We start from the raw sequence: 26,621 nt of genomic DNA on the forward strand, positions 1-26,621 counted from the left end.
TTCCTCAAAATAGCTCTGAAAGAGAGTAGTAATGATGCTTCTGAGAGAAAGGGGAAGTTATTCAGAATTTAGGTGGTGTAATAGAAAAGTAAAAGTTACTGTTGCATACCTCTTAACTGTCTAGATTTTCACAAAATGTCCAGATTTTTGCCTTGTACTTTTGGACTATTCCTCATAATCTTGTTTTTTTGATTTGTGGCAAATAATGACAGGTGTTTGAGTTTCATACTCATACCCTTTAGAAAATTCATGCTAATGCAAGACCCGTTATTTTATCAACTTGTGGAGTTTGTAATAACAGTATTTAAAACTTGTAATTATTTTTTGGTCTTTGTCCAGATCTCTTTCTTTAAGAGGTTGAGAGGTGTGCTGTCTGTTGTGGTTATTGGAGTGTAATGATTTGATAATAAATTGCGTTAGTTGACACTGGGCTGCAGTGGGAATGTCTTCAGTGAATGAGTGACTGGTTGACACTAGCTTAAGACCGTTATTTTATTTAAAGGATGTACTGTGATGGGAGTCTGGATGGAGGTAGTTTGTGTAGCAGGGTAATTTGCAGATCTGGTATGGAGATAAGGTTGGTAGAGAGCAAACAGTAGCAGAAAAGTTCAAATAAAAGGAAAGCAGTGACAGTTGCAAATCTTGATTGTTTAGATGTTTTAATGTTATACACAGAATCTAATCTACAGTTGAAGTAATGGATTATACTACCAAGGTGACGATCAGCTATCAGAGATGAAGTGAGGTGGGCACAAAACAACTTTTAAGTGAGCAGTAATTCAATTTGTGCACTGTTGACATAACCAATCTACTTATCTCAAACTTCACCTGCTTCTCTTATCAAATATATCCATATCACATACCTGCATCTATACCTCCCCTTCAAACCCCCCCAAGAACAAGTCCTTAAGGCACTAAAGCCAATAAAAGTACTTTCCTGTGGGCCGGATAGCATGCCGAGCTGCCTACTGGACAGCCTGAAACAGGACTTGTCAGACCCCCCTAGAGAGGTTTTTCAATATCAGGCTTTCAACAGGCTTCATGCTGGATGAATGGAGGACAGCAGCAGTCATCCCTTTGCAAGAAGGGCTAGTGTCAATAGTTAAGGAGTTAATACATAAGGAAATAGGTAACCTACAAACTCCTGACCAAAGCCAGTTTTGAATTTGATAATGACAGATCCTGCTGACTTAACCTAGTGAACTTATTTAAAAAGGTTACTGAGGCAATGGTTCAGGGCAGTGCACACCATGTGTGTAAGCCTCACAAAGTAATTTGACACCAGTTTGACAATCATTGAACACTCATGCAGGGGGTTACTAATGATTACATCTACAGTTTTCTTTACAACCCCAAACCCTTGATACCTGTGGCCTTGGATATTCTTATGGACTTTAGGGATACCATTCACCCCCCTATAGACTGATAGTGGCAACTAGGAGGTCAAAAACCTATCCCCTGGTAGTCTTCGTAAACCCATTTTGAGGGATTATTGGGATTTTCTTTCCAAGATTACTCTGCACTTGCATAATGACAACTGTGTTTTTTTAATAGTGGATGTAACTGACTTATTTAGTAGCATTTCCCCCACCAGATTAGTTTGGAGTTTTTGAATTCACCCTTTAGGATTTGACCTCCTTAGGTAATGTCTTGATTAATTTTACCACCACTGTTATGAAATTTATTTTATTTAATATTTTTTTATGAAGGGCAATACTTCAAGTAAACACATGGTGTAGCTGTGGGGGCCACTTGTGGGCATTTATGTTAATTTGGTTATGTACTGGCAGGAAGAGACTTTGGTTTTCAACTCAATTTACAACAATTGGCAACTATTTCTCAGTTACCTGGATGACATATTCATCCTTTGGATAGCCTCTAATGTATAGATAGCCAATTTCATTGAGTTTGTTAATAATTCCACTTCATTTTTGAAATTTACCCACAGTACTCTTATGACCACACAGATTTCCACAATGTACACCTGTTGAAGGATTATGACCAACATTGTTTTCTATCAAGTATTTACAGGAAACCTATTTTTTGAATCATTACCTACGTTTTACTAGTTGTCACTGCTTACACTGTAAGAAAAAGAAATTGGAATATTTTAAAAGTTGATAAAACAGTTTTCAATATATTGGGTGAAACACCAAAAATTGTTTATAGAACAGGGAGGAATATGAAAAATAGTTTTGAAAATGTGGTTTCTCTCCCTTCAAGAATATTTACAGGCACCTGGAGATGTGGTGCCTGCACTCAAATGCTCTTATATCTTGGAACAAGAAACCATTGTTTTGGATAACTACTGTAACTCTCAAACTAATTTATGGAAGCTGCCATTGCAAGGGTTTAGTATACATTGCCTGCGGTCTCTCTTGCTCTGGCTGTTATGTTGGGAAAACTGAGAGACAGCTTAAGAAAAGAATCTATGAGCATAATTAAGACTTGCTGAGACAGAACAAAGCCAGTTCCCTTTACAAGCATTCTACCACCTGTGTAGGTTTTCACAAATTTCAATTTGGTATCCTAAAAAAAGTCCCAAGGAAGGAAAGGGGGGTACTTGGGAATTATTATTAGAACAAAGAGAATTATTTTGGCAAAGTAAATTAAACGCATCTTCTCCTCCTGGCATTAATGAATATATCTTTATTATTCCTGTTCTTAAGATCAAGTGTTTGAATTTTTAATCTGGTTGCCTTTGGATTTATTTACTCGTGGTGGTGATGTAACGGTTAGCATTGCCACCTCACAGCAAGATATTCTCCTGTTCGATTCTCGGCTGGAGCTTCTTCTGTGTGGAGTCTGCATGTCCTCCCCGCAGTCGAGTGACGTTTAAAGACATGCAGGTAGGTGCGTGCGTGAATGGGTGTGCCTTCTTTGAAGGTTGGGCGTCTGTCCGGCAACTCGTTACCATAAAAAAATCCACTGCCAATCATTAGCGGACCGGAGTTCCGCTGTGGTGAACCCTAACCTGGAAAAGCCGAAAGACATTACTTTTATCATTATTTTCTACATGTATTTTATACACATATTTTTAATATGTTCTGCGTAACCTGACTTATAAGGTTTTTAAACATGGCAAGTATTTTTAATGTATGTTTGATGGACATAACTGTGTATTTCTTCACGCATTTCTCCTTTAATTGCATTTATTCTGATTTTAATTGCATTCAGTATGATTGCAATTAATTCTTTTGATCAGTTTATTGGTCATTACATTGTCACATAATATATTTTTTGTCTACATAAACTTGCATTTTTGTATAACTTCTGGTTCTGAAGAAGTCCCAAGATTGTTTCAGGGATGAAAGTGCTAAACCAGTTTATTTATTACTTTTTAATAAACTGCCGAAACGTATTCAGTTCGTAGTTTTCATTCCTGATGTCCAGTGCACCTGGCTGTTTCTTTTTCAAGGACTAATTTGTTTGCTGTTTGTGGACTTGAGGAAGGAACTTCCAACGTTTTCTGACCCTACCACTCTAGTGGGCTTCCTTCTGGTCTTTGTTACTTTGTTGAGCTGCATGGTCACATGCTCTGTTTACAGTTTTAGTTTGACACCATCCCATATCGAAGCATTTTAGATCAACTTTCCCAGTTAAATGTAAATTGATATGTAACTAGTTTGATAGCAAATTGTCTCACAAGTAGAATCCATAAAGTTAGAATGAGAGGCTTTTTCTCCTCCTAAAGAACCATCGCTAGTGGTGTACCCCTTATTTCAATCCTTGGGCCACTCCTCTTTGACGTTTATTTCTTGGACATCAAAGAAAATGATAAAGGCTTATGGCTTGCCAAATTAGCAGATGAGTGCAAACTTGGTGTAAAATAAATGTCATATCGGGCACCAAGATTCTCCAAGAAGGCATTTCCCAAACAAATAGCTGGTGTCAAAACCATGAACTAAGGCTATATGCCAACAGATAAATAATAGTATCCTTTAGCAAGCATGACTGCCCTTGTAACTCATATTGACAATGCACCCCTGAACGTTGATCCCATAGTCAGACATCTGGAAACCTATAATAATAAAAATAATGGCATGCAGGCTGGAGAATAAGACACACTTTAATACAAAACAAATAACGTAAGGTAAGTGCTGTTCAGGCCAGATGCTGTCTCTTTAAAACCTCTCTTAAGAAAAAGTGGCTTACCACACTGACTCTGACTGTGTTTTTATTGGATGTTAGTTTTCTTTAAATTTTGTGATTTTTAAGAGCATTTTTTATCGAAGGTCTGAAGAAGAGGGTTACCTCGAAAGCGCTTACCTTACATTATTTGTTTTGTATTAAAGTGTGTTTTATCCTCCAGCCTGCATGCCACTAGAGGGCAGTAGTTTCCTTTAGACCTCCATATTGGCTCTACATTTAATTTACAGGCTGTCATAACCTGCATGAGCTTACAATCTCACTATTTCTCCCTTCTTCTCAAATTCTTCATTGCCTATCCTCTCAGTATATTATAATTACTAGCAAGGCTTTGTGTCATCTCACCCTCCCCACCTTTACTTACCTTAGCTTACTGCTTCACTGATTGTTCTCCTAGGATTAACTCCTCTGTGGCTCATCCCGCTCCGTTCGCCCTTCGGGCTCACTCCACTCCCCTACCCTGCCCCCAAATTCCACCCGCCCCCAGTGCTCCCACACTTATACATAAACTGCCACACCCCTATACATTAACATCAACCCCTAACTCCTCCCCCTGTACAGTACTATCACTCATCTTGCATTATCCATTACCTTACCACTCTATCTACTAGCATCCCTACAAGCCACCTCCTATGCCTACACTAATAGCCCAAGGATACCACAAACCCTTACCTTTGTTAATACTCCTAACTATACTAATTATACCCTATCTACTTACTCTCTACGAATACCACACATATCCAGGACTCCACATCCATAAAAGGCAAACCTCTATTGCTACTCTTGCCTCTCCTCACAGTCTTAGCAACTACTCCTGCCCAGCAAAGTACTCAGCAGCCAAGTTTCATAGACTCACTCACATCTCTCAATTTAACCCTATACCTAGAAAAACCAAGAACCTAATTTTTAAACTCTTACAACTCATCCTGAAAGTACAGCCCCACTCCCTTTTAGATGGTGATATACACCCAAACCCTGGTCCAACCTCAGTCACAACTACACAGCCTAATACACCAACTCCTGCTATTACAAACAAGCTTTCCAAGCAGGCCAACTCTCTCCTGATAGCTAATCTTAACATTCCTAGCATCAATAATAAAGTTGCTCATCTGCATGCTCTTATAGATGTACACTCTTTTTAGACATATTCTGTCTGTCTGAAACATGGCTTAATCCATCAGTACAAGACAGTACAGTTTTACCCCTTGGCTATAATATCTTGAGATGTGACCGTAATACTAAGAAAGGTGAAGGCGTAGCCATAATTTATAAGAATGGATTACAAGTCACCTTGCTAGACTGTAAACCTCCACTTTCCAACAATGCAGAAATTCTTCTAACTAAGATACAGCTGAACAAAAGTAAAGCCATATACCTAATCTGTGTCTTTCACCAGGCAATAACATCAACACATTAGAGGCTATCCTTAGCTGGCTCTCAAGCAACTACCCCCAAGAAACCATTATACTTGGAGACTTTAACATAAACTGGAACTCCTGTATATCTGAGCAACCTTCTACTCATATCAACCTATATGGCTTCACTCAAACTATAACATCCCCTACCCGTACCAATAAACTTAACAACAAAACAAGTACCCTCGACTGGATACTTACTAATACCCCTCAACAAAACTGTAAAACAGGCACCCTCCCAGAGGACATAAGTGACCATTTGCTTACCTATTTAATCAGATCTAAAACTGAACTCCCAAACTCTACCATTTGCAAAACTATTCGTACTAACAAAAATTTTAACCCTGCTCGGTTTCAAACTGAACTAAGAGCCTGTGACTGGTCGCCCCTGAAACACTTGCCATTAGATAATGCAGTTAAATGTTTTAATTCAAAATTTCTTTCTATTTTAGATTACCATGCTCCATTGCACAAAGTTAGAATCAGAACTAAACCTGCACCATGGCTCACCAAAACTACCAAACAAAAAATCTTGCAAAGAAATAAACTATGGGACAAATGGCGTTCAACAAAAAGCCCCTCAGATCACTTACAGTTCAGACAGCTAAGAAATGAAACAAAAAAGCCATATTAGCCGATAAAATAAACTACTGCCATCAGCTTCAACAAACCCACCAAAATAATCCTCAGAAATTCTGGCTAGGCATTAACAACCTCCTACACCCAGGACGCTCAAGCACTCCTACTCCCATTGGCTCTGATCACAACAATCCCAACCAAATAGCAGACTCATTTAACACATTTTTCACTGAAACAATACAATCCCTAGCTAACCAGCTCTCCCCTAGCACCCCAAGCTCAAACATAACCTCTACCAACAATCCTCCTCTATTTCATTTTCTGCCAGTGCCCACATCCCTCATCTTTAACCTCATCCAGAAACTTAAACCCACCACACTCTCTGCAGATCATCTACCTGCAGAATACCTACAAAAAGCTGCTAAAGTCATAGCCTACCCCATATCCATCCTCATTAATAGAACTATTTCTGAAGGAACTATCCCCTTAATCTGGAAAATCTCTCACATTATCCCCCTGCACAAAGGCAGTAACTCCAAGGAGTTCTCCAATTATAGGCCCATAGCCATACTATCTCCTCTGGCAAAAATAATGGAGAAATGTATTCATTTACAACTGTTACCCTACCTACTTGAAAGCAATCTACTGGCACCTTGTCAACATGGCTTTAGACCATTCCATAGCACCACCTCTGCTCTCCTATCATTCACTAACCAAATTAATAGTAATAATAATGACACTCTATCCTCAGCCCTTTTTATCGACCTGTCTAAAGCATTTGACATGGTTAACCACCACCTTCTCTTAGACACACTCAAAAACTTATCACTGGATGCCCTTACTATACAGTGGTTCTAATCATACCTAAATAACAGACAACAGGCTGTTCTATGGGAAAATACTTTATCTTCCCACTTCCCAGTAGCCTTAGGGGTCCCTCAAGGATCCATATTGGGTCCTTTACTCTTCTCCATCTTTACAAATGACCTCCATTCGGTAATTCCACAAGCTTACTGTATCCAATACGCAGATGACTCCACACTCATATGCTCTGCTACTACCCAATCAGAACTTTAGTCACTAACCCAAAAGACCTTTAGCACAGTTGAAAACTGGCTCCTACAAAGGTGTCTTATCTTAAACCCTAAAAAAACAAAAATGCTACTATTCATCCCCACTTGAAGAACCTCCCCACTTAACTTTACTATTACCTCAAATAATGGAATTATAATATCCCCCGAACCAACCACCAAACTAGTCGGAGTACTAATAGATAATCACTTGTCTTTTGAACCTCACATTAACAACACCATAAAAACAGTTAATAAGAAACTAGGTTCCCTCTATAGAATTAAACCCTTTCTAACTCCTCTAGCCAGGGTCGCCATTGCTCGCACAAACCTTATCTCTACCCTCTTGTATGCCTTCCCTGTCTATACCAAAATATGCAAAAGTAACCTGAATAAACTGTCATCCTCTTACAACAATATAGCCAGGTTTGCAGCAGGGTCCTCCTATAGAACTCATCATTGTATCAATCTGAATAAACTCGAATGGCTAGAATTGCCAAATCTAATACTTTTTAATCAACTAACAGTAGCCCATAAGATCCTGTATCTACCTCAAAATACACCCATACTCACATCCCTAGTCATCCCTTATAACAATCTCAAAACCTTACGCTCATCTAATAAACTACTTGTGCAAACAACTAAATCCAACAATTCAGCTGGTGACACACTGTTCTCTAATACAGTAGGCAAGGCCTGGAACAGCCTTCCAAGTCAGCTAACCTCACTATCCTCTGTTAACCTGTTTAAAAGCAAGCTCAAACCCTACCTCAAATCACACTGGCTATGCCCCTGTGATAACCCAGACTAACAACCATACCCCTTATCAAGACTCCCGTGATTCCTAGCCTCTTTTGAACATTATCTTGCGTTAACTCTCTGATAGCAGTGAGCTTGACCATTCTGTGGATTCTTTCCTGTTGTAAATATGTATATACTGTTGAATTTCCAACTGTATTCATATCACACCTCAACTCTTATGAGACTAAACACTATTCTTGTATCCTCCTATTTGCTTTTGTATACTCTATCCATTCAACACTAGTGTTTATCCTCTGATTTCTTGTGTGACCATAGTATCTACAGTATCTTAGTTATAATTTCCATTATTAATTCATACTACTATTGTATCAAACTTATTTTTACATCAGGCTTCTGTTCCTACTGGTATACAGAATATAAAATCCTAGTTATGTAATATAACACAACATTTTGTAATGTACCAATGTCTACTTGATATATTTTGTTTGTCCTATTTGGTTATTGTATTGTGGAGCTTTTCTCCCCGGGCCTCCACTGAAAATGGACATGTATCCAGCTGGACTAGCCCGGTTAACAAATGTAAAATAAAATAAATAAATAAAATTATTATATACTCTTTTGGGTTTGTTGGTTCCACCACTTTCTCTTATGTCTGGAAACTATCCTTTGATTGCCACACATCTGCTGCTGTAAGGAAGTCCTTTTTTATTGTACAACTTATATCTGAAAGTATGATGTCCAGGTCCAGGAATGTAATCATTTTTGAATATAATTCCCCTATCGGTGTGTATGTGTGTATATATATATATATATATATATATATATATATATATATATATATATATATATATGGGTCTATATGACTTGGTCGACAGTTCATATGATTGACTGTTTATTTGGTCGACAGTTCATTTGATCGACAAGCATTTTAGGTGGGGGGCTTCACCCCCCACACACCCCCCCTAACTATATATATCAACTCCAGGGTCACAAAACATTGGGGAAGGGGGCAAATGCTTGTCGATCAAATGAACTGTCGACCAAATAAACAGTTGATCATATGAACTGTCGACCAAGTCGTATAGACCCATATATATATATATATATATATATATATGTGTGTGTGTGTGTGTGTACTTTTGAAGAATGAAAGTTCACTACTTCGAACTTCAAAAGTACACCCACACTAACGCGAAAGTGCACTTTCACAAACCCGCTAGACTAAACGGCCTAGCAGTCACGGACCTTAGGGTTAGGGCACGGGTCATGGTAAGGGGAATAGCCCTACTAGCTATCCCCTTACCTTAACCCATGCCCTAACCCTAAAGTTCATGACTACCGCACGACAGTGGAAGACATTCCAAATCATGCTATGTCCTCCACTGTGGTGTGATAGTCATGGACCTTAGGGTTAGGGCACGGGTTAGGGTAAGGGGATAGTTAGTAGGGCTATCCCCTTACATTGACCCGTGCCCTAACCCTAAGGTCCGTGACTATCGCACCACAGTGGAGGACATAGCCCATTTTTCAATGTCCTCCATTGTGGTGCGGTAGGTTCGGTCTAGTGAGCTTAAGGCTTAAGTGCACTTTCGCTTAAGTGGGGATTATACACACACACACACATATATATATATATATATATATCTATATATATATATATATATATATATATATATATATACATTTGTCAAAACTGGAATGACCACAGCACTTTATTGTTAAGAGTCAAGTGTCTAAGTCTTAAAAAAATATGTAGTCTGGCTTCAAACTTTGTCCCTCTTTTCGGTGTCATGGAGGCTTCCAAGAGGCAACCTCAGCCTCGCATATAGAGCTTCAACAGGCCCTATCCTGCAAGACCTTTTGCACATGCACAAGTCTAATGGTAGAGTAAACACCTGATCAAGGGATCTCAATTTCTTTTGCAACGTAAACTGATTATGTTGGAGGGACAAGTACGTATGTAGTATGTTCTATGGAACCCACCTCTGAGTTATTCATGTATAAAATATAATATTCATTAGAATGTGAGGCTAGGCTACTTAAGATCCTCACAGATCAATAGCATAGCCAAGTACGTATGATCCTATGTTACTGTCAAGTGTAATAGATCACGAGTTCTCAGAACAGAACCTTGGGAAACCTTCTAGGTGGATGACCTGAGGCGATAAAGTATGTTGAGACCAGACGAATTATTGTATGCAATTAGTGAGGTAGCTGATTAACATTTTAAGGGTGGGTGAAGCGAGGCTCCGTATGAGTAGTCAGGAAATTAGTGGCTCATGACTGATTTTGTAAGAATCTTTTGACAGGTCTAGGAATGTTAAACCTATATGGCAGTTGTTATTAGGTTGTTGACTATGATGGCTAGTGATGTTCATAAGGGCAGTTCAGTAATGTGGCCTGGTCTGAAGCAATATCTTTATAAGAGAAGATTATTTCACAGGTATTTTATTTGCCAGCCTTTGCTAATATTTTCCTAACAACTTTGAGAATGGAGAAAAGATTGAAATAAGGTCTACATCTCTCTCTCTAGTTCAGTTGTTGGGGCCACCATTGTGAAGGGTTAATATATCAGATTTGTGAGAGTCTGATGACTTCTTAAAACTCTTAAAGGTTAGTGAATGGTCAGAGACTGTCCTTGTAGGAGCGAAAAGGCCTTGATTATCTCATCTACAGCAATAAATTCTTTGTAATACACTTAATGAATCGGAGATTTATTGCAGTTTAGCTATATAAAAGTGTTTTTATACCTGGTGATGTTGAATATGTTAACTTCAGCAGGACTGGAGGCAATGCATATTCCAATGGTAGCATCTTTGTGAGCCAACTGGTATTTCGAATGTATGTTATGATCAGTCATCTCTTTTCAGTGAGTATGGAGATTTGGGTGAGCACTGTTACTTACAGTGAGCTTTCTCAGGGCCTCCACCATGGTTACTGTCCCACAGAGAAGGGGAAGAGGAGGCAGACACACAATGAAGCTCTTTCTACAGACAGACAGACTGTGTGTGTGTGTGTGTGTGTGTGTGTGTGTGTGTGTGTGTGTGTGTGTGTGTATATACGTATATATAACATATGTAAATTTATAAGACATTCTGCCAAATTTCATTTTATACTTTTCTTGAGCAGTAGTTTTTGTCAACAGTCTGACTTGGGAATACCCACAATGAGTACCAATATTTTTAACTAGCTAACAATAGAGAACACCACTGCACTCCAGTAAAGAATGGTAGATGGCTTATTGTTTCAGCAAGAAATGAGCTATTGCTTAATACCCTTTCTTAAGTTCCTTACTATTCAATACTAAGATACTGATCAGAGTCTTGAGTAGGGATTGTCTTTATATAGACGGCACTTGGTTAGCCAGACCTACTTGCAAATTATTCATTCCTGAAAAAGCCTTCTCTAAAAATTCACCATCCAGTTGGAATAAACTCCCAAAAGAAATAAGACAAGTGAACAAACTTGCTATCTTCAAACTTCAACTAAAAAACTATCTGACACAACAGCAAGCCTGTATGTGTTTCAGAGTCAGGGCTAGAAAAACTATAAGGCAAGGAGCAATTATGTGTGCTACTACTGGGTTAATACTATTTCAGCTCCTATCATATTCATTGAAAATTGAAATGCTTCTTTGGAACTGAACTGTAAATTAATTTACTCTCTTAATAATGAATTGCTCCTGTCTGAATATTGAAAAATTATATGTTCCTTAATGAAAATTTAGTACTGTGCTATATCTGCAACTGTGTTACTGCCAGGAGCACATTGTCACATCAAACATAATTTCGGCGGTTGCAAAACTAGTGAGTGCTGTTTGCCAAATTTCACCGACAGTGGAGTTTACTTTTTTCTCCTTTGTTGTGTGACCTCTGAGTTGATATATAAATAACTTTGGAGGTGTCGGGGGTGCAGGGGGACTTGCCCCCTTGCAAAAACAAAATTGTTGAGTTGTTCATCGAACATGGTTTTTATGAACAGTTTTGTTTTTTTGTTGTTTTTTTTCTTCACTGAAATTACATTCAGTGACTCAACATGCATCCATTACTGCCAATGCCAATGTAAATGTTTGTAGAAATAGTTCTACATTACTTTGTATTTGTAATTGATGTTATTCGTATTTCACTGTTGCAGTCATGACATTTGGGTTATCCCTGCCAGGCTAGCCCTCAGTCGGGCCGAATACCAGAGGCTTAGTATTTTTGCATTGGTTGCCATCATTCCATGACTGATGTCAGGTCGTCAGTAGTATAAAATAAGGCAGCCGACGCCATTACATCAGTCTTTCTTGCTGAGGAGCCGGAAGCTGAAGCAGTTCACATGAGTGCCGGTTGGCCACTACCTGAGTTTTCATTTTCCGAATTGAAGTTGAAATCTTCTAAAGCTAAGTACCCCATTGGGGATCCTTTTTTCTCGCTCTAACCGATGTCAGAAAAAGTTAACAATTGTCTCACCTGTGGAAAGCAAATACCACACCGAGACTTTCATTCTTACTGCGTCACTTGTTTAGGCCCAGACCACAATGTCCCCTGTGTAACTTTTGTGTTTTGTTCAATGCCAGAACTATACATCATCGGGCCCTTATTGTAGCTAGATATTTTCGCTCTCAGTCCTCGAATTCTGATATGGCTTCGGTAAGCCATCCGACAGCAGATATTCCGAAAAAATGTAAGGATAAAGACAGACCGCACAGGTCCAAACATACCGACGACGCTTCCGTTAAGCTAGTTGTCACTTCTCCGGTCATTAGTGAGGTGCTTTCGCAGCCGCTGATTCCCGCTTCTGTGGATTCGCAGGCCGATACTGAGACCCTTTCAGGGTCCAGTATGCCGCAAAACTCTTCATCGACTAAGGATCCTGTGGATGTCTCTACCTTGGATGGATCCAGAGCAGCTGAGCAGGCACCAGCTTCCGAGGAAGTACTTCGCACTACCGATTCTCGACACAGATCCACGACTTCTTTCGCATCTACCATTCTTTCGAAAACTACCGAGTTTCTAAGGCCCAGGGTATGAACCACACCCAAGAAACTGATGACCCAGTCTCAGGCATCTGCTTCCTTGCCTCAGTTGCCTCAAATGCTTAAAATGGCAGAAGACCTTATAATGCTGATCAGGGGAAGCCAAGCTATCCCTTCCAAAAGAAAAAGAGATTTGTCCCCAGTAGTTCTATCTGAACAGGAGTCCGATGACTGTGATGCATCTGAATATGAAGACATGCAACTCCTCTCTGCTTATGAGGATTCTGATGCAGAGGAATCCATTCCTTCAGCCTCTCCACCCGAGGAATTTTCCTTTGGGGAAACCATACATACTTTAAGGGAGCATTTCCAATGGGAATGTCAGGACTACCCTCAGTCTAAAAAGAGACCCAGGGAATTCTTAGATCTTCCACAGCATAGACCTCTGGCTATTCCTCCTGTCCTGGATGTTGTGGATGATGTTTTTATGGAATCTAGTTTGACTCCTGATACCCTCCCTCCTGCTCCCAGGAAACCTGACAGGTACTATAGAGTCCCTGACTTTCATAAATTTCTTTTCAAAAATCCTACTGCTGACCCTGAGGTTATTTCTCAAGGGCCTAAAGGAATTAAAGCAACTTCTGCTAAGAATACCACCCCTTCAGATAGGAATTCCCGAGCATTAGACAGATGGGGTAAAAAGGTATACACCTCTGCTACTCTTGCTATTAAAGCACTAAGTTGTCAGTTTCATATGCTAAAATTTCAGCAACATACCATTGAACTCCTCAAACAAAAAATATCAACTTTTCCTGCTTGTGCAGAAAATAAAGAGTTACAAGATTTAATGCATTCTGCAAGTCAAGTAACTAAGCACACCTTACAATGTGGTTTTGATGCCCTAGAAACATCTTGCAGGGCAGCAGTCACCGGTTCTGTCCTTAGAAGGCATGCTTGGCTTAAGGAACATCCCTTGCCAGACCATGTCAAATCCAAATTATTGGACACACCCTTGCACAAAGACAACTTATTTGGCACCAAGGCAGAGGAGGTCTTAAAAAAGATGGAAGAAAAAGCTAAATCTATGCAGACAGTTAAGGACTTCCTGCAGGTCCAGCAGGCATTGCCCCTCCAAGCGCTGGTCCTTTCCTGCCCCCTCCAGGTCTGCTCAGCCCAGACCCTGGGGAAGCAGGCCCCCTAGACAGCAGCCCCAGGGAATGCAGAGATCTAAGCAATGGAGTGCCTCCTCTTCAAAACCAGGGAGTGCTAAGCCACCCCCTCATGGTAAGAACTCACAATGACTTTCCACTTCCACCCCCTCCCTCTGCCCACCTGCACTTGCCCCTAGGAGGAAAACTCTCCTTCCATGCAAGCACCTGGGCCACCATTACCAATGACCGCTGGGTCCTCAACATAGTGTCCCAGGGATACAGATTTTATTTCCACACTCTACTAACCCCAAAAGGATTCCCAGATTTTCCCCCAAACCAGTGGGCAGAGGCCAAAAGCAAGTCCTTTCCCTGCTCTCTATGAGGGCAATAGAGCACGTTCCTGCAGAACAGATAGGCCAAGGTTTCTACTCCAGACTCTTCCTGGTACCCAGAAAAGAGGGCATCTGGTGCCCCATCCTCAATCTATCCATTCTAAACACCTTTCTGGTCATACCAAAATTCAGAATGCTCATCCTCCAGCACCTACTACCTATGCTTTCCAAGGATGCTTGGTTAGCCACCTTAGACCTAAAAGAGGCCTACCTACACATTCCAGTCGGGGAATCATGCAGGAAATACCTACATTTCAGGGCAGGATCACTGCACTTTCGGTTCTCTGCGCTCCCCTTTGGCTTATCCACTGCTCCCAGAGTTTTCACAAAATGTCTGACTCCCGCCATTGCTTTTTGCAGACAAAGAAATATTCAAATTTACCCACACTTAGATGACTGTCTAATTCAGGCAGACAGTCAGAAAAAGCTACTCAAGCACCTGGCCTTTGTAAAGGACCTGCTGACCTCCCTAGGGTATATTGTCAATGAAAAGGAGTCCAAACTAGTACCCAACCAAAAAATTATATTCCTGGGAGCAAGCCTGGACACAGCATCCCAGATGGCATTCCTTACAACAGAAAAGCAAACTTACCTGACAGCCTGTTTCTCTCAACTAGCCACCATACCCCAGTTATCCGCAAGGAAAATCCTGCAAGCTCTGGGGTTCATGGCTTCTTGCATTCTACTCATTCCATATGCAAGACTGCATATGAGGAAACTTCAATGGTACCTAAAAAGCCTTTGTTGTCAGCACTCTCATGACCTGGAAACTCTTATACCAATGATACCTTGTCTAAGGAAAGATTTTCTTTGGTGGGCAGCAGCATGCTACCACAACAAGGGACTACCCTTCTCACAACCCCATGCCGCCCAGACCCTCACCACAGATGCATCAGACTGTGCCTGGGGTGCACACCTGGACGGCAGGTGCGTACAAGGCCAATGGAGCCCACATCAAATACATCTGTACATCAACCAAAAAGAGAGATGTTAGCTGTCCAGCACGCATTGACAGCTTTCATAACACTTCCCTCCCCAGGGGCTCTACTGGTCAAAACAGACAACACCACTGTGATGTGGTATATCAACAAGCAGGGAGGGACTCACTCCTACCCTCTGTGCAGGCTCGCCATGACCCTTTGGCACACAGCCTCAACCATGCAACTACACCTGTTAGCACAATTCCTGCCAGGCTCTCTAAACTCTCTGGCAGACAACTTAAGAAGAAATTTTCTATACCCACACGAATGGCAGCTAGACCAAAGAACCTTCACCCTTATGCTGACAAATGCAAAAGGTTCTGCACCTGGATCCAGGCTAAGGGAGCCAATACAGCACAGCCCTCCCTACCTCTCATCCTGGATTACCTAGCTGACTTCCTACGCAGTGGTCTATCCTTTTCCTCTATTAAAATTCATGCCTCTGCTGTCTCTGCTCATTTCAGCACTGAGCAACCTCTTTTCTCACACCCTCTCATCAAACAGTTCCTAAGAGGGGCTAGCAACTTGAGGCCACCCAGAAGAGCACCTACCCCAGCTTGAGACCTAAACTTTGTGTTGGAAAAGCTCACCCTGCCCCCCTTTGAACCAGCAGCTTCATCAGAGTTAAAGTTTCTCTCATGGAATACAGCCTTGCTTGTGGCCATCACTTCAGCAAGGAGAGTATCCGAACTACAAGCACTCATGGCTGTGGAGCCCTTCATCATTTTCCATGCTGACAGGGTCTCCCTCAGGACTAACCCATCCTTCATGCCAAAAGTGGTGTCCAGTGTGGCTCTCAACCTTTCCATTCATTTGCCTACCTTTTTCCCTAACCCACAAAACAAGGGAAAGGATACTGCACTCTCTAAATGTGCACAGACAGCTCAGATTCTTTCTAGACCAGACTAAATCATTTAGAAAAACTGATCAGTTGTTAGTCAGCTTTGCTGCAGGAGCAGAGGGCAAAGCCATATCCAAACAAACCATTTCCAAATGGATAGCACACTTCATCCATTTCTGCTACAAGCAACATGGGAAACCTCCCCCTAAGGGGGTCAGGACACACACTGCCAAAGCAACCTCCACCTCTGCAGCTTTCCTCAGAGGAGTCCCCACCAGGGACATCCTGGACGCTGCAACATGGACATCTGTTCATAACCTTCACCAAGCATTACTGCCTGCCTATCTTCTCCAAATCCAGGGCAGGCTTTGCCACTGCAGTCTTGCAGGACATCCTAGCCAGCTCCCAGTCTTCTTGACTGCCTCCACCCTTTTCTTCAGTTTTGGGAATCAACCTAAATGTGATGACTGCAACAGTGAAACACGATGAACATAGTACAGTTGTGTACCTACCATAAATGTAGATGTTCGAGTGTATTCACTGTTGTTGCAGTCCTGGTTTCCCTCCCTCCATCCCCCTTTCTCTCTCTCTCTCTTTACAAGGAACTTTTTGGTATTTACTTTCTACTGGTGGGGTTCTTCCACCATATCCTAGTTCCCACTAGGGGGCTCCTGACAGGGCAAGAAAAACTGATGTAATGGTGTCTGCTGCCTTACTTTATACTACTGGCGACCTGACGTCCAGCAACTGATGCAGAAATACTAAGTCTCTGGTATTCGGGCTGACTGAGGGCTACCCTGGCAGGGAAACCCAAATGTGATGACTGCAACAGTGAATACACTCAAACATCTATTTATGGAAAGTGTACACAACTGTACTTTTCTACATCTGGACGGCAGGCTCATAGCTGCCCCGTCCAGGCATCTTCTGCTACAGGCCGAGGACTACACTCTGAAACTTTGCTCTTCACTAGGAATTACTATAAATTACGAGAAATCTGCTCTAGAGCCATGGCAGACCTTGGTCTTCATAGGAGCAGAAGTAGACACAACAAAAATGGTAGCAAAACTTCCACAAGACAGAGTGGAAGACCTTAGATACTATGTACGGATATTGATCAGAAAGAAACGAGCTTCTGTCAAACTAGTTCTTCAAGTACTGGACAAGATGGCTGCCTCAGTTGTCCTCATCCCCTTAGCTCGTATCCACATGAGTATTCTTCAGTGGTTACTTGTGACACAGTGGCCAATTCTAGAACTTCCAATGACACACAAGGTAATGATAACTGATTCATGCAAGAAGGATCTTATATGGTGGCTTCATTCTCCTCTGGTGGCTCAAGGCTGTCTCTTTATTCCTCCCCAACTCCAAGCCACAGTGATCACAGACGCTTCCCAGATAGGGTTGGGGGGGGGGGGCATATCTGGGAAAGACGGTTCAAGGTATCAGGCATCAACATGAGGCCCATTTGAGCATAAACGTCCTGGAGATGTGGGTGGTTCTTTTAGCATTGCAAACATTTCAAGATACCCATCCTCTGGGAACAATAGCAATTCCATCAGGCAACTTGTCTGTTGTTTGGTACATAAACAAGCAAAGAGAACCAGATCTTATCCCCTTTGTGTAGAAGTCCTGAAGGTTTGGCAATGGGTGACATCTTCCAACCACTTTCTAGTGGCAATGCACATCCCAGGGAGATCAATGTAATAGCAGACAAACTGAACAGAGCCATACTATGGCCTCATGAGTGGTCCCTCAGTCAAAACGTTGTGGAAGAGATTTTCCAGAAATGGGGCCAGCCTTGCTGCGACCTTTTTGTTTTGCCCACGAATACCAAATGCAGCAACTACTTTGCCCTGACCCCCTCTCTGGGGGAGCCCCCAAGGGATGCACTTGTTCACGATTGGCCCTTGGGGCTCCTTTATGCATTTCCACCAATTCCTCTAATTCCCAAATTTTTGCAGAAAGCAATATTGTTGGACACAACTATAATCCTAATTGCCTCCTATTGGCCTCGACAAATTTGTTTCCCCTTTCTTCAGCCTCTTGTTTAGGATGAACCATGAATTCTGGACCCTAATTCAAACCTTCTGACTCATCCGTCAGGGATGGTTCATCCCAGTCTAAACCTCAAGCTGAAAGCTTGGCTGCTGCAATTCCCCCGATAGCCAGGCTTCCTTCCCTTTCCTGTCTTGTCAGACACATTTTGGTGTCTTCTCATAAGTCATCTAGACGTAAACTATACAAAGGAAAATGGAAAAGATTTGTTTTATGAGCTAACTATAATCAGATTGACCCCTTCACTGCTCCCTTTCATTCTATACTAGAATGTTTAGCTAAGCTCTTCAATGAAGATGTTGACACAGCTACTATTAAACTTCAGTTGGCAGCGATTTCAAGCTTTCATATAGGAGAAAATGGATATGGGATGATGTCAAACAGACTTTATAAAGCATTCTTGAAGGGAACTATAATGCTAAAACCCAATATTTATATAATTGTCCAATATTATTTATCCTCCATTTGAACCTTCTGCTACATGTGATTTGAAGTTTCTTTCTTGGAAGACGCTCTTCCTAGTAGCTATTACCTCAGCAAGGAGGGTTTCAGAATTGCAAGTTTTATCTGCCAAGTCACCATATCTGACTTTTCATAAAGACAGAGTTTCTTTACGCACCAGTCCTTCCTTTCTGCCCAGAGTTGTATCTGAAAGTAACTTCAGTCATTCTATTGAGTTACCGGTATTTTTCTCAAATTTTCAGAATAAAGGAGAATACTGTAGTCCTATCTCGCCTTCATTCTTACACTTGGGTTCGGAGCCGAATCTTTGCTCCGACTCGGCAATTCTCTAGTTCAATGTCTTCTGGTTGGCTTGTGACAAGGAGATATCCCATCATGCACCGCTGACATATCCCAGATCTCGTTTGCCGCTCGTTGAGCTCAAATGTGCTTCTTCTTGGCCGTGGCTAAGTGGAATATTTTTCTTCTTGTTATTCAAGTTATATCTTTTTAAAAAGTTATATTCAGCTTACTTTGTATTCGTTTATCATCTGGTGACTGTTTAAGACCTTGTCTGGCATTGTTTGCTCAGTTTTCGGCTGTTTTTTATTGGCTGTTCTTCTGCAGGCCTGTTGTTGTGTATCCCTGCATCGCTGTTGGTTTTGTTTGCTATTTGTGCTTTGCCTAATTGTTTTCTCTTTTCTAAGCTATTTTCACCAAGGGCTAGGCCCGTTTAAGTTAGAGGACCTAGTTCTCGGTCTGTCACTCGTGTTCTTTCCTTCCCAGGGCTAGGCCCACGTAAGTTAGAGGACCTAGTCCTCTGTCTAACTATCTGTTGTTTCATCAGGACTAACCGTTTAATTTAGAGGTAGTTCCTGTTTTTGTTTCTTGCATTGGTAACTGTTATTTGGTTTTCGGTGCCAACAGAGGTTATTGATGTGAAGCAATCGGTTTCGGTACCAAGGGTTATGGAGCCAATAACTGAATCTGTGTCTCAGAGCCGGTCAGCTGAACTTCTTCCGGTATCTCTGACACTCAGATCGCCAATTTTTCAGCGGTCTGGGTCCCCCACTTTATCCTCCTTTCTGATGAGGACATTGAGAGATTAGTGCGCAGACTCCTCAAGACATTGGCGCTGGCAAATTTACTTTCAGCTCTATCCCAGTCGGCCTGTACACCCTATCACTCTTCCTCCTCCGAGCCACTCCGGCGCTTCGGAGCCAGAGCTGTTGGTGCCACTTGCTCTGGAAAGGTCGGTTCCAGCTACCTCGGTGGGTCTCTCAGTTCTGATATCCGCTTTGACTCCTTCGGTACTGTCCTTGGTGTCTAGGGTCCTAAGCTGTCCGGTCAGGCCCGAGGGGGATGCTTGGATCTGAACTTCTTTGGTTCCGAACTTACCTCTCGGTGCTTCGGCTCGGGTGAGTTTGGACCCCGTGTCTGTCTCGGAGCCTATCTCCTCGGCACTGAGGGCTGCCTTTGCTCCTTCGGAGCAAGGGGCATCCTCAGAGCCAAGGGAGTTAGTCTTCGAAATGATGGAGTGTTCTGTCCAAGTCTTCAGTTCCAACTAGGGGCACCGACACTCTTCCCCATAAAGCACTGACCTCAGTCTCAGCACCTTCCCTCATCCAGCACAGCTGAGACTCGCAGGCTCAGGAACCCTCCATGAGTGGTCCCCAGTCTTCCGAGACCTCCCCAGAATATCCTTCTGAGGAGCCCCCTCGGAAGAAAACTTGTAAGAGAGGAAGCATGTTGACTCCCCCAATGAGTCCATTACATCAGACACTGACCTCGAGGAGTCATAAGGGTCCCCCAAGTCATCCTCTGATAATATCTCCTTCATAGATATCCTTGAGATCCTGAAACAGAGAGGCGGTTGGCCCACCACCTCCCCTTCTGATGAGGAGTCAGTGTACCTGAAGGCTTTCGGGTCTCAACCTTCTGCCTCTTGGGTATTTCCACCTTTCGACGGACTCTTGGATCTAGTGAGTCGAAAGGTGTGAGAATCTCCTGATACTTTGGAACCAGTTCCTAGAAGACCTACTAAATTCTTATCAGCACCTCAAGACAAAGATTTTCTCACCAAAGGCATGCCAGTAGATGCCATGGTGGTGGCAGCAGCCATTAAAAAGGAACTTGCTGAAACTTCCTCCACTGTTCATCCACCGAACAAGGAGTCTCGAACAATGGATAGGTACGGGAAGCGTGTCTTTTCTTCAGCGGCTTTTACACTCAAATCGCTGAACTACCTGTCTCATTTAACTAGGCTGCAGAGAGATCTCCTGAAAGAGCTGGGAGAACTCTCCAAGGTAACATATATGAAGCGGTATCTGATGAGCTTAATGCACAGATGTCTACCTTAAATTCTGTCGTCAACTCCTCCATGAGGCTGATATCTTATGCAGCGGATAGAGACAATAGGGCAGCGGGTTCAGGAGTTTCTCTTAGAAGACACTCCTGGATACGCTTGTGTAATTTTGTGGAGGCCTTTAAGTCTACATTTGCCAATGCCCCCTTTGATGGGTCCTCGTTGTTTGGACCTAAGCTAAAGGACACAGTCACCAGGTGCGAACAGGAAGGGAAAACCTTCTGCCGTGGGAGTCCCTTTTTCCGTTCCTTCTAGACCTTATCCCAAAGGGCAGAGGGGTGGAAAGATGTGGTTCAAGAAGTTGCAGAGGTTTTTCCAGGACGCATAGGGTGATTCTTCTCCAGAGGCAGAGGAGGAAGAAATAAAGGTAGACATCACCCTAGAGGCAGGGGAGGCCCACAGAATCAGGGAGGCCATAATTCCTTTCGTGGTCGCCCCCACCAGTGCTCCTGAAAGGAGGCCTGGCTGTGCATCTCTGGAGCCAGTCGGGGGACGTATATCGTTGTACCCAGATGCCTGGTGTGACATCACACAAGACAAGTGGGAGCAAAGGATAATTACCAGAGGATACTGTATTCCCTTCTCTTTCCCGCCTTCTCAGACCAGAAGAATTCCGGATATTCCACCCAATCACAGGGATTCAGCAACTGTAGAAATCCAAAAGTTGCTTGACAAGAGAGTCATCCAACCCGTCACCGCAGACCAAATAGGATTAGGGACTTACTCCAGATTCTTTTTGGTGCCAAAACGAACAGGGGACTTGAGACCCATTTTGGATATCGGTAAATTGAATGAATCTGTAAGGAAGTCCAAGTTCCGAATGGGCCACATTACAGTCGATACTCCCGTTGTTAGGGAAAGATGTTTGGATGTGCTCCATAGATCTCCAAGATGTATACTACCACATCAAAATGGACATAGCATCAAGGAGTCACTTATGCTTCCAGCTGGGGGCCAGTCATTACCAGTTTCACGCCCTGCCCTTTGGTCTCAAAAGCATGGCAGTGGTAATGGCTCACTTGAGACGCCTTGGATTCCAAGTGTTTCCATAACTGGACTGGCTCCTGACTGCCACCACCAGGCATCTACTATTACAGGCCAGGGACACCACCATTATGACTTGCTTGCAGCTAGGAATTACAATAAACTGGCAAAAATCTGCATTGTCGCCCTCTCAGCATGTGAATTTCATTGGTGCCAAAAGAAATACCGTTGTAATGAGGGCTTACCTCCCCATAGAGAGAGTTCAGAATCTCAGGCAACAAATTTGGAGTCTACTTCCACAGCAAAAAGTTCATGGACAGTTATGGTTTTTATATCCACTGAACTGCAGAACTCAGACAGTCAGACTCTTAACAACAGGAAAGGCCTACCAGTATCTAAGATTATCTTATGCAAAGGGCTTTCTGAATGCATTTCCTTTATTTACAATTCTAAAAACAAAACTGTCTCTGCATCCGTTAAAGCTGATTCTACCAGAGCAATAGCTACTTCTGCCACTGTCCAAGCTAGGTTGTCTCTGGGCAATACCTGTGCTGCAGCCACATGGGCAAAACCTCATACCTTTATCTTTCATTACAAAGTAGATTTGGTCTCCAGGAGTAGAGCATCCTTTGATTCTATGGTTCTGAGGAATATTCTCCCATGAGCCACCCAACAGTAAGGTAGCGTGGGACGTGGTTCCACAAGTGATAATAAAGGTGAGGTTGACAACATCATATAAAAATGTTATGTACTTACTGTAACGTTCCATGTGTGTTGTCCATCTCTGCCTTTATTCTCATAATCCCAACCACCACCACCATACCCCCTGCCTATGCTCCTAGGAGACCGGCTAGTACTAATTAGGTATAATTGGACTCTGTAGTCTTGGAAACCTCTATCCTTTTAAACTATGAACAGCTTTGCTTATAATATTATTTATCATGGGCAAACAAGATCTGAGGGAGTTAGGGAACTGCATTATGGGTAAGGTAGAATGCCTGCAAGCTTTGCTGAAGGCCTTAAGCTTTTGTAAAAGGCCAAGATGGATTCAATGGATCGGATCCGACCCCCAAGTGAGAATATAGGTGGAGATGGACAACACACATGGAACGTTATAAATACTTAACTTTTTTTTTTGCATCTTGGACCTCTAAGAAAGAGAATTGTACCACTATGGGATGTTAACTACTACACGGAGAACCTGACCCCAGCTTCTTTTGAGCCATCTGTTTCTAGATGCTGTTGATGGTGACTGTTACTGTTGTTGGAAGGATTACAGAACAAAAGCTTTGATGTGCAGGGAACAAAATGTTTTTTCATCAGGACAGGCTGCCTGTCCACACCAGTACACCCTTTATGCCTAAAGTTGTAAAAGAGTTGTGCTTGACTCAAGCCATTTGTTTACCTGTATGTTATTTCATAATCCTTAAAGGAGAGAATACTTTTCATTTCTTGAATGTGCATAGACAGCTGACATTTTACTTATGTAGGAATAAGGATTTGAGAAAGACAGACCAGATATCTGTAGCCAAGGGCAAAGACAAATTTGGTCAACAAACAGATGCTCTCTAAATGTCTTGAACATTGTATTTCTTGTTGCTATACTGGTTATAGCAAACCTTTCCTGTGCATGTCAATGCTAATTACACTAAAGCCACTATGGCCACTGCAGCATCCCTCAGAGGGGTCAGCTGTCACGTAATCCTCAGTTTGTGTATTCGCAGTACACTACAACCTGGGACTTGCCCCTAGAACCCCAGAGCAAGGTTTACTTCTGCTGATCTGCAAAGCTTGCTGTCCTACCGCCGTGTTTTATCTTCTACCGACCACCTTCTGCATAATTGCTTGGGGAATCATCCCTTGAAGTAATGACTGCAATAGTGAATAGTTTCAGGAACACAATACATTTGTGGTAGGAATTTGTCATAAATGTATATGTGTAAGTACATTCACTTTTGCTGTCTTGGTTTCCTCTTGCCTTCTTTACTCTTTCATCTCTTGTGACCGTTGAGTTGGGGTGTCTATTTGATCCAGTTTTCACTTAGGTTCATAGGTAAGTATTAGACTAGCTGCCCTTATGGGGCATTTTATGCCTAGCCAATTTCCCTTTTTCTGCCCAAATTAATCTGTTTCACTTGATTACAGATTGACCTTGCCCCTCCCATGGTTGTTAATTTTATATTGCCTCTAATAAGAATAACTGGGATTATGCCATAGATAATTTGAGGGGACCCATGCATGAGATAAAGCATTTAGGAGTAGTCTATGTCATTTTCCTTCTCATCTGTCTGCCAAGCTACCCCTTTTTAACCTGGTTATGCTTCCTAGAGGTAGAGGAATTTGGGACTTCTTGAATTGGACCTGTGGTATAGGGGATTGTTTCTCTCATGATCCACTTGGACTTTGGCACTACTCACCTAGCAATGCCAGGGCAAGGAAGATCTGAAAGTGGCTTTGCCTGAAGCCTCTCTTGATAACTACCATTGTGCTTACATGGCTTTGAGAGGAAGTTTGCTTAAGGATTGATGGGGAAAGTATAGCTTTGGAAGTTAAGCATGCTGGTCAGGCTGCCTAAGGGCAGCATATACCAAGAAATAAAGACTGCAATTATGAATGTACTCAAACGTTTACATTTATGGTAAGCTCATAAACAACTATACTGTCTTCGAGGAGCGGTCACAGTAACAGTACAGTTAGCTTTCCTCCGTCCACTTATAAAAAGTTAGATGGTTTTCTTATTTCTTTATTTTAGTGCTACACAGTTGAGTTATTTCTTGCTACACTCATATTTAGTTATTTGAAATGCTTTACTGTACAGACTGATTTAGTTTTTTAGTTCAAAGAAAGATGTGAGAAGAGATTGTGTACTACCATATATAAAATAAAAACATCATCTTATTGTCTAATAAACCTGGCTCTGTTTTCTAGATGGTCTACAGTTCACTACAGAATGGATAAAGGAGTCCTGTGAAGAAGTTTCTGCTTCACCGACTTCTTCCAATCCACCATCGTCATCATCATCTTCATCATCATCATCATCATGTGCTACAGAAAACAAGTCTTCTGTTTCTGCTGTGACCCCCATTTCTGTTCTCAACCATGGTTTTCTGAAACTGATGCAGTGGGATTACCAGAAAAAAGTTATGCCAGAGGTAAAACACATAATTCTTTTGCAGTAAGTAATCTGATATTATTTGAAACATTCTATGTGTTATCTGCTATATATATATATATATATATATATATATATATATATATATATATATATATATTTTTTTTTTTGCATTATTGATTACGGGGCTATAATTATACTATCAATTCCTCTTAACAGTTACTGTTATGCCAAACACACTCAAGAAAGCAGTCACTAAACTGCAAGCATATTTTAATCATGTGTACTCCCTACAGAGGGAAGCTAACTTTACTGTTACAGTGACCGCTCCTTGAAGACAGTACAGTTGTTTATGTGCTTACCATAAATGTAAATGCAGCAGGGTGATATTAAGACTAAGGTGCTGGATGCAACAATATCTAAAAAATACTGCTTTTGGTCGGGAAGCCAATGAAGCTATAACTGATTTTCAGAAAAAAGCGTAAGACTAGTACTGTACAGCGAGAGTGCAGTGTGTTATGTCGACTTGCATTTGGTCGATTATGATATTTTTATTTTGATATCAAATGATTAGATTGACTACTGAAATTTTAGTCCAATGTATGTTTGAAAGTGCTTTTTAGTAACAAATGGGTTGTATGAAGTGGGCATGTGAATAAGTGCATAAATTAATTCTGTAATGTGTTGTTACCTTGAGTAAATGCATTTAAAACAATGAATGACCTAAGAGTTAAGATAAAAATATTCAATTTAAATATTGTTGCAGTGAAATTAAACTTAAGCGTAGTTCTTGGTCACTGAGATGTCACGTTTTACATTTTTCTTTTTTGCCCTTGTTCATTTGTGGGTTGGACATATAATTTGTGTTTTAATTTATCGTGTTTCTTTGCTAAATGCTTTGTTTTTGTAGCATGGCTGTGAAAGTTTGGTTTCAGTTTGTGACCAACATGGTTTATATTTATTTTTATGACTTTTCTCAGGCTGATTTCTTAGACAAGTTTTGAAATTCTTCAAGACATTTCGTATTTACCTTTCAGTGTGTAGACAAGTTTTGAAATTCTTCAAGACATTTCGTATTTACCTTTCAGTGTGTGCTACTTTGTGCCACTGAGTGAGTAAATCATTTATGAACCATGTCAGCATTGCAGTATATGTCTTTACAGTATAATCTTTGCAGTACATGAAGTAGGCATTTACTTTGTTTTACTACATGAACACAAATGCAGATCGCATGTGGAACAGGTATTTCTCATTATGGTATGTGTATGTTTTCAAATACGTATATATGTATTGATCATGGCATTTTTTTGTGCCTTTCTTACTTTGTTGCTTACATGGATGCTGTGTTTATTTCCGTACAAC

General features: G+C 41.5%; 1 protein-coding gene across 1 annotated transcript in view; it reads left to right on the forward strand.

Moving 5' to 3' along the window:
• The window catches only part of TCP11L2 (t-complex 11 like 2), a 613,826-nt gene that overhangs the window by 375,513 nt on the left and 211,692 nt on the right, over positions 1–26,621 (forward strand). Inside the window, exon 7 of the mRNA XM_044087900.1 lies at positions 25,076–25,299. Coding sequence (XP_043943835.1) covers positions 25,076–25,299 — 224 coding nt within the window. The remainder of the gene's footprint in view (positions 1–25,075; positions 25,300–26,621) is intronic.

Source organism: Protopterus annectens, chromosome 11.part0 (assembly GCF_019279795.1).
Source record: "Protopterus annectens isolate FY-2018-M chromosome 11.part0, PAN1.0, whole genome shotgun sequence".
In the NCBI taxonomy this organism is placed as follows: domain Eukaryota; kingdom Metazoa; phylum Chordata; order Ceratodontiformes; family Protopteridae; genus Protopterus; species Protopterus annectens.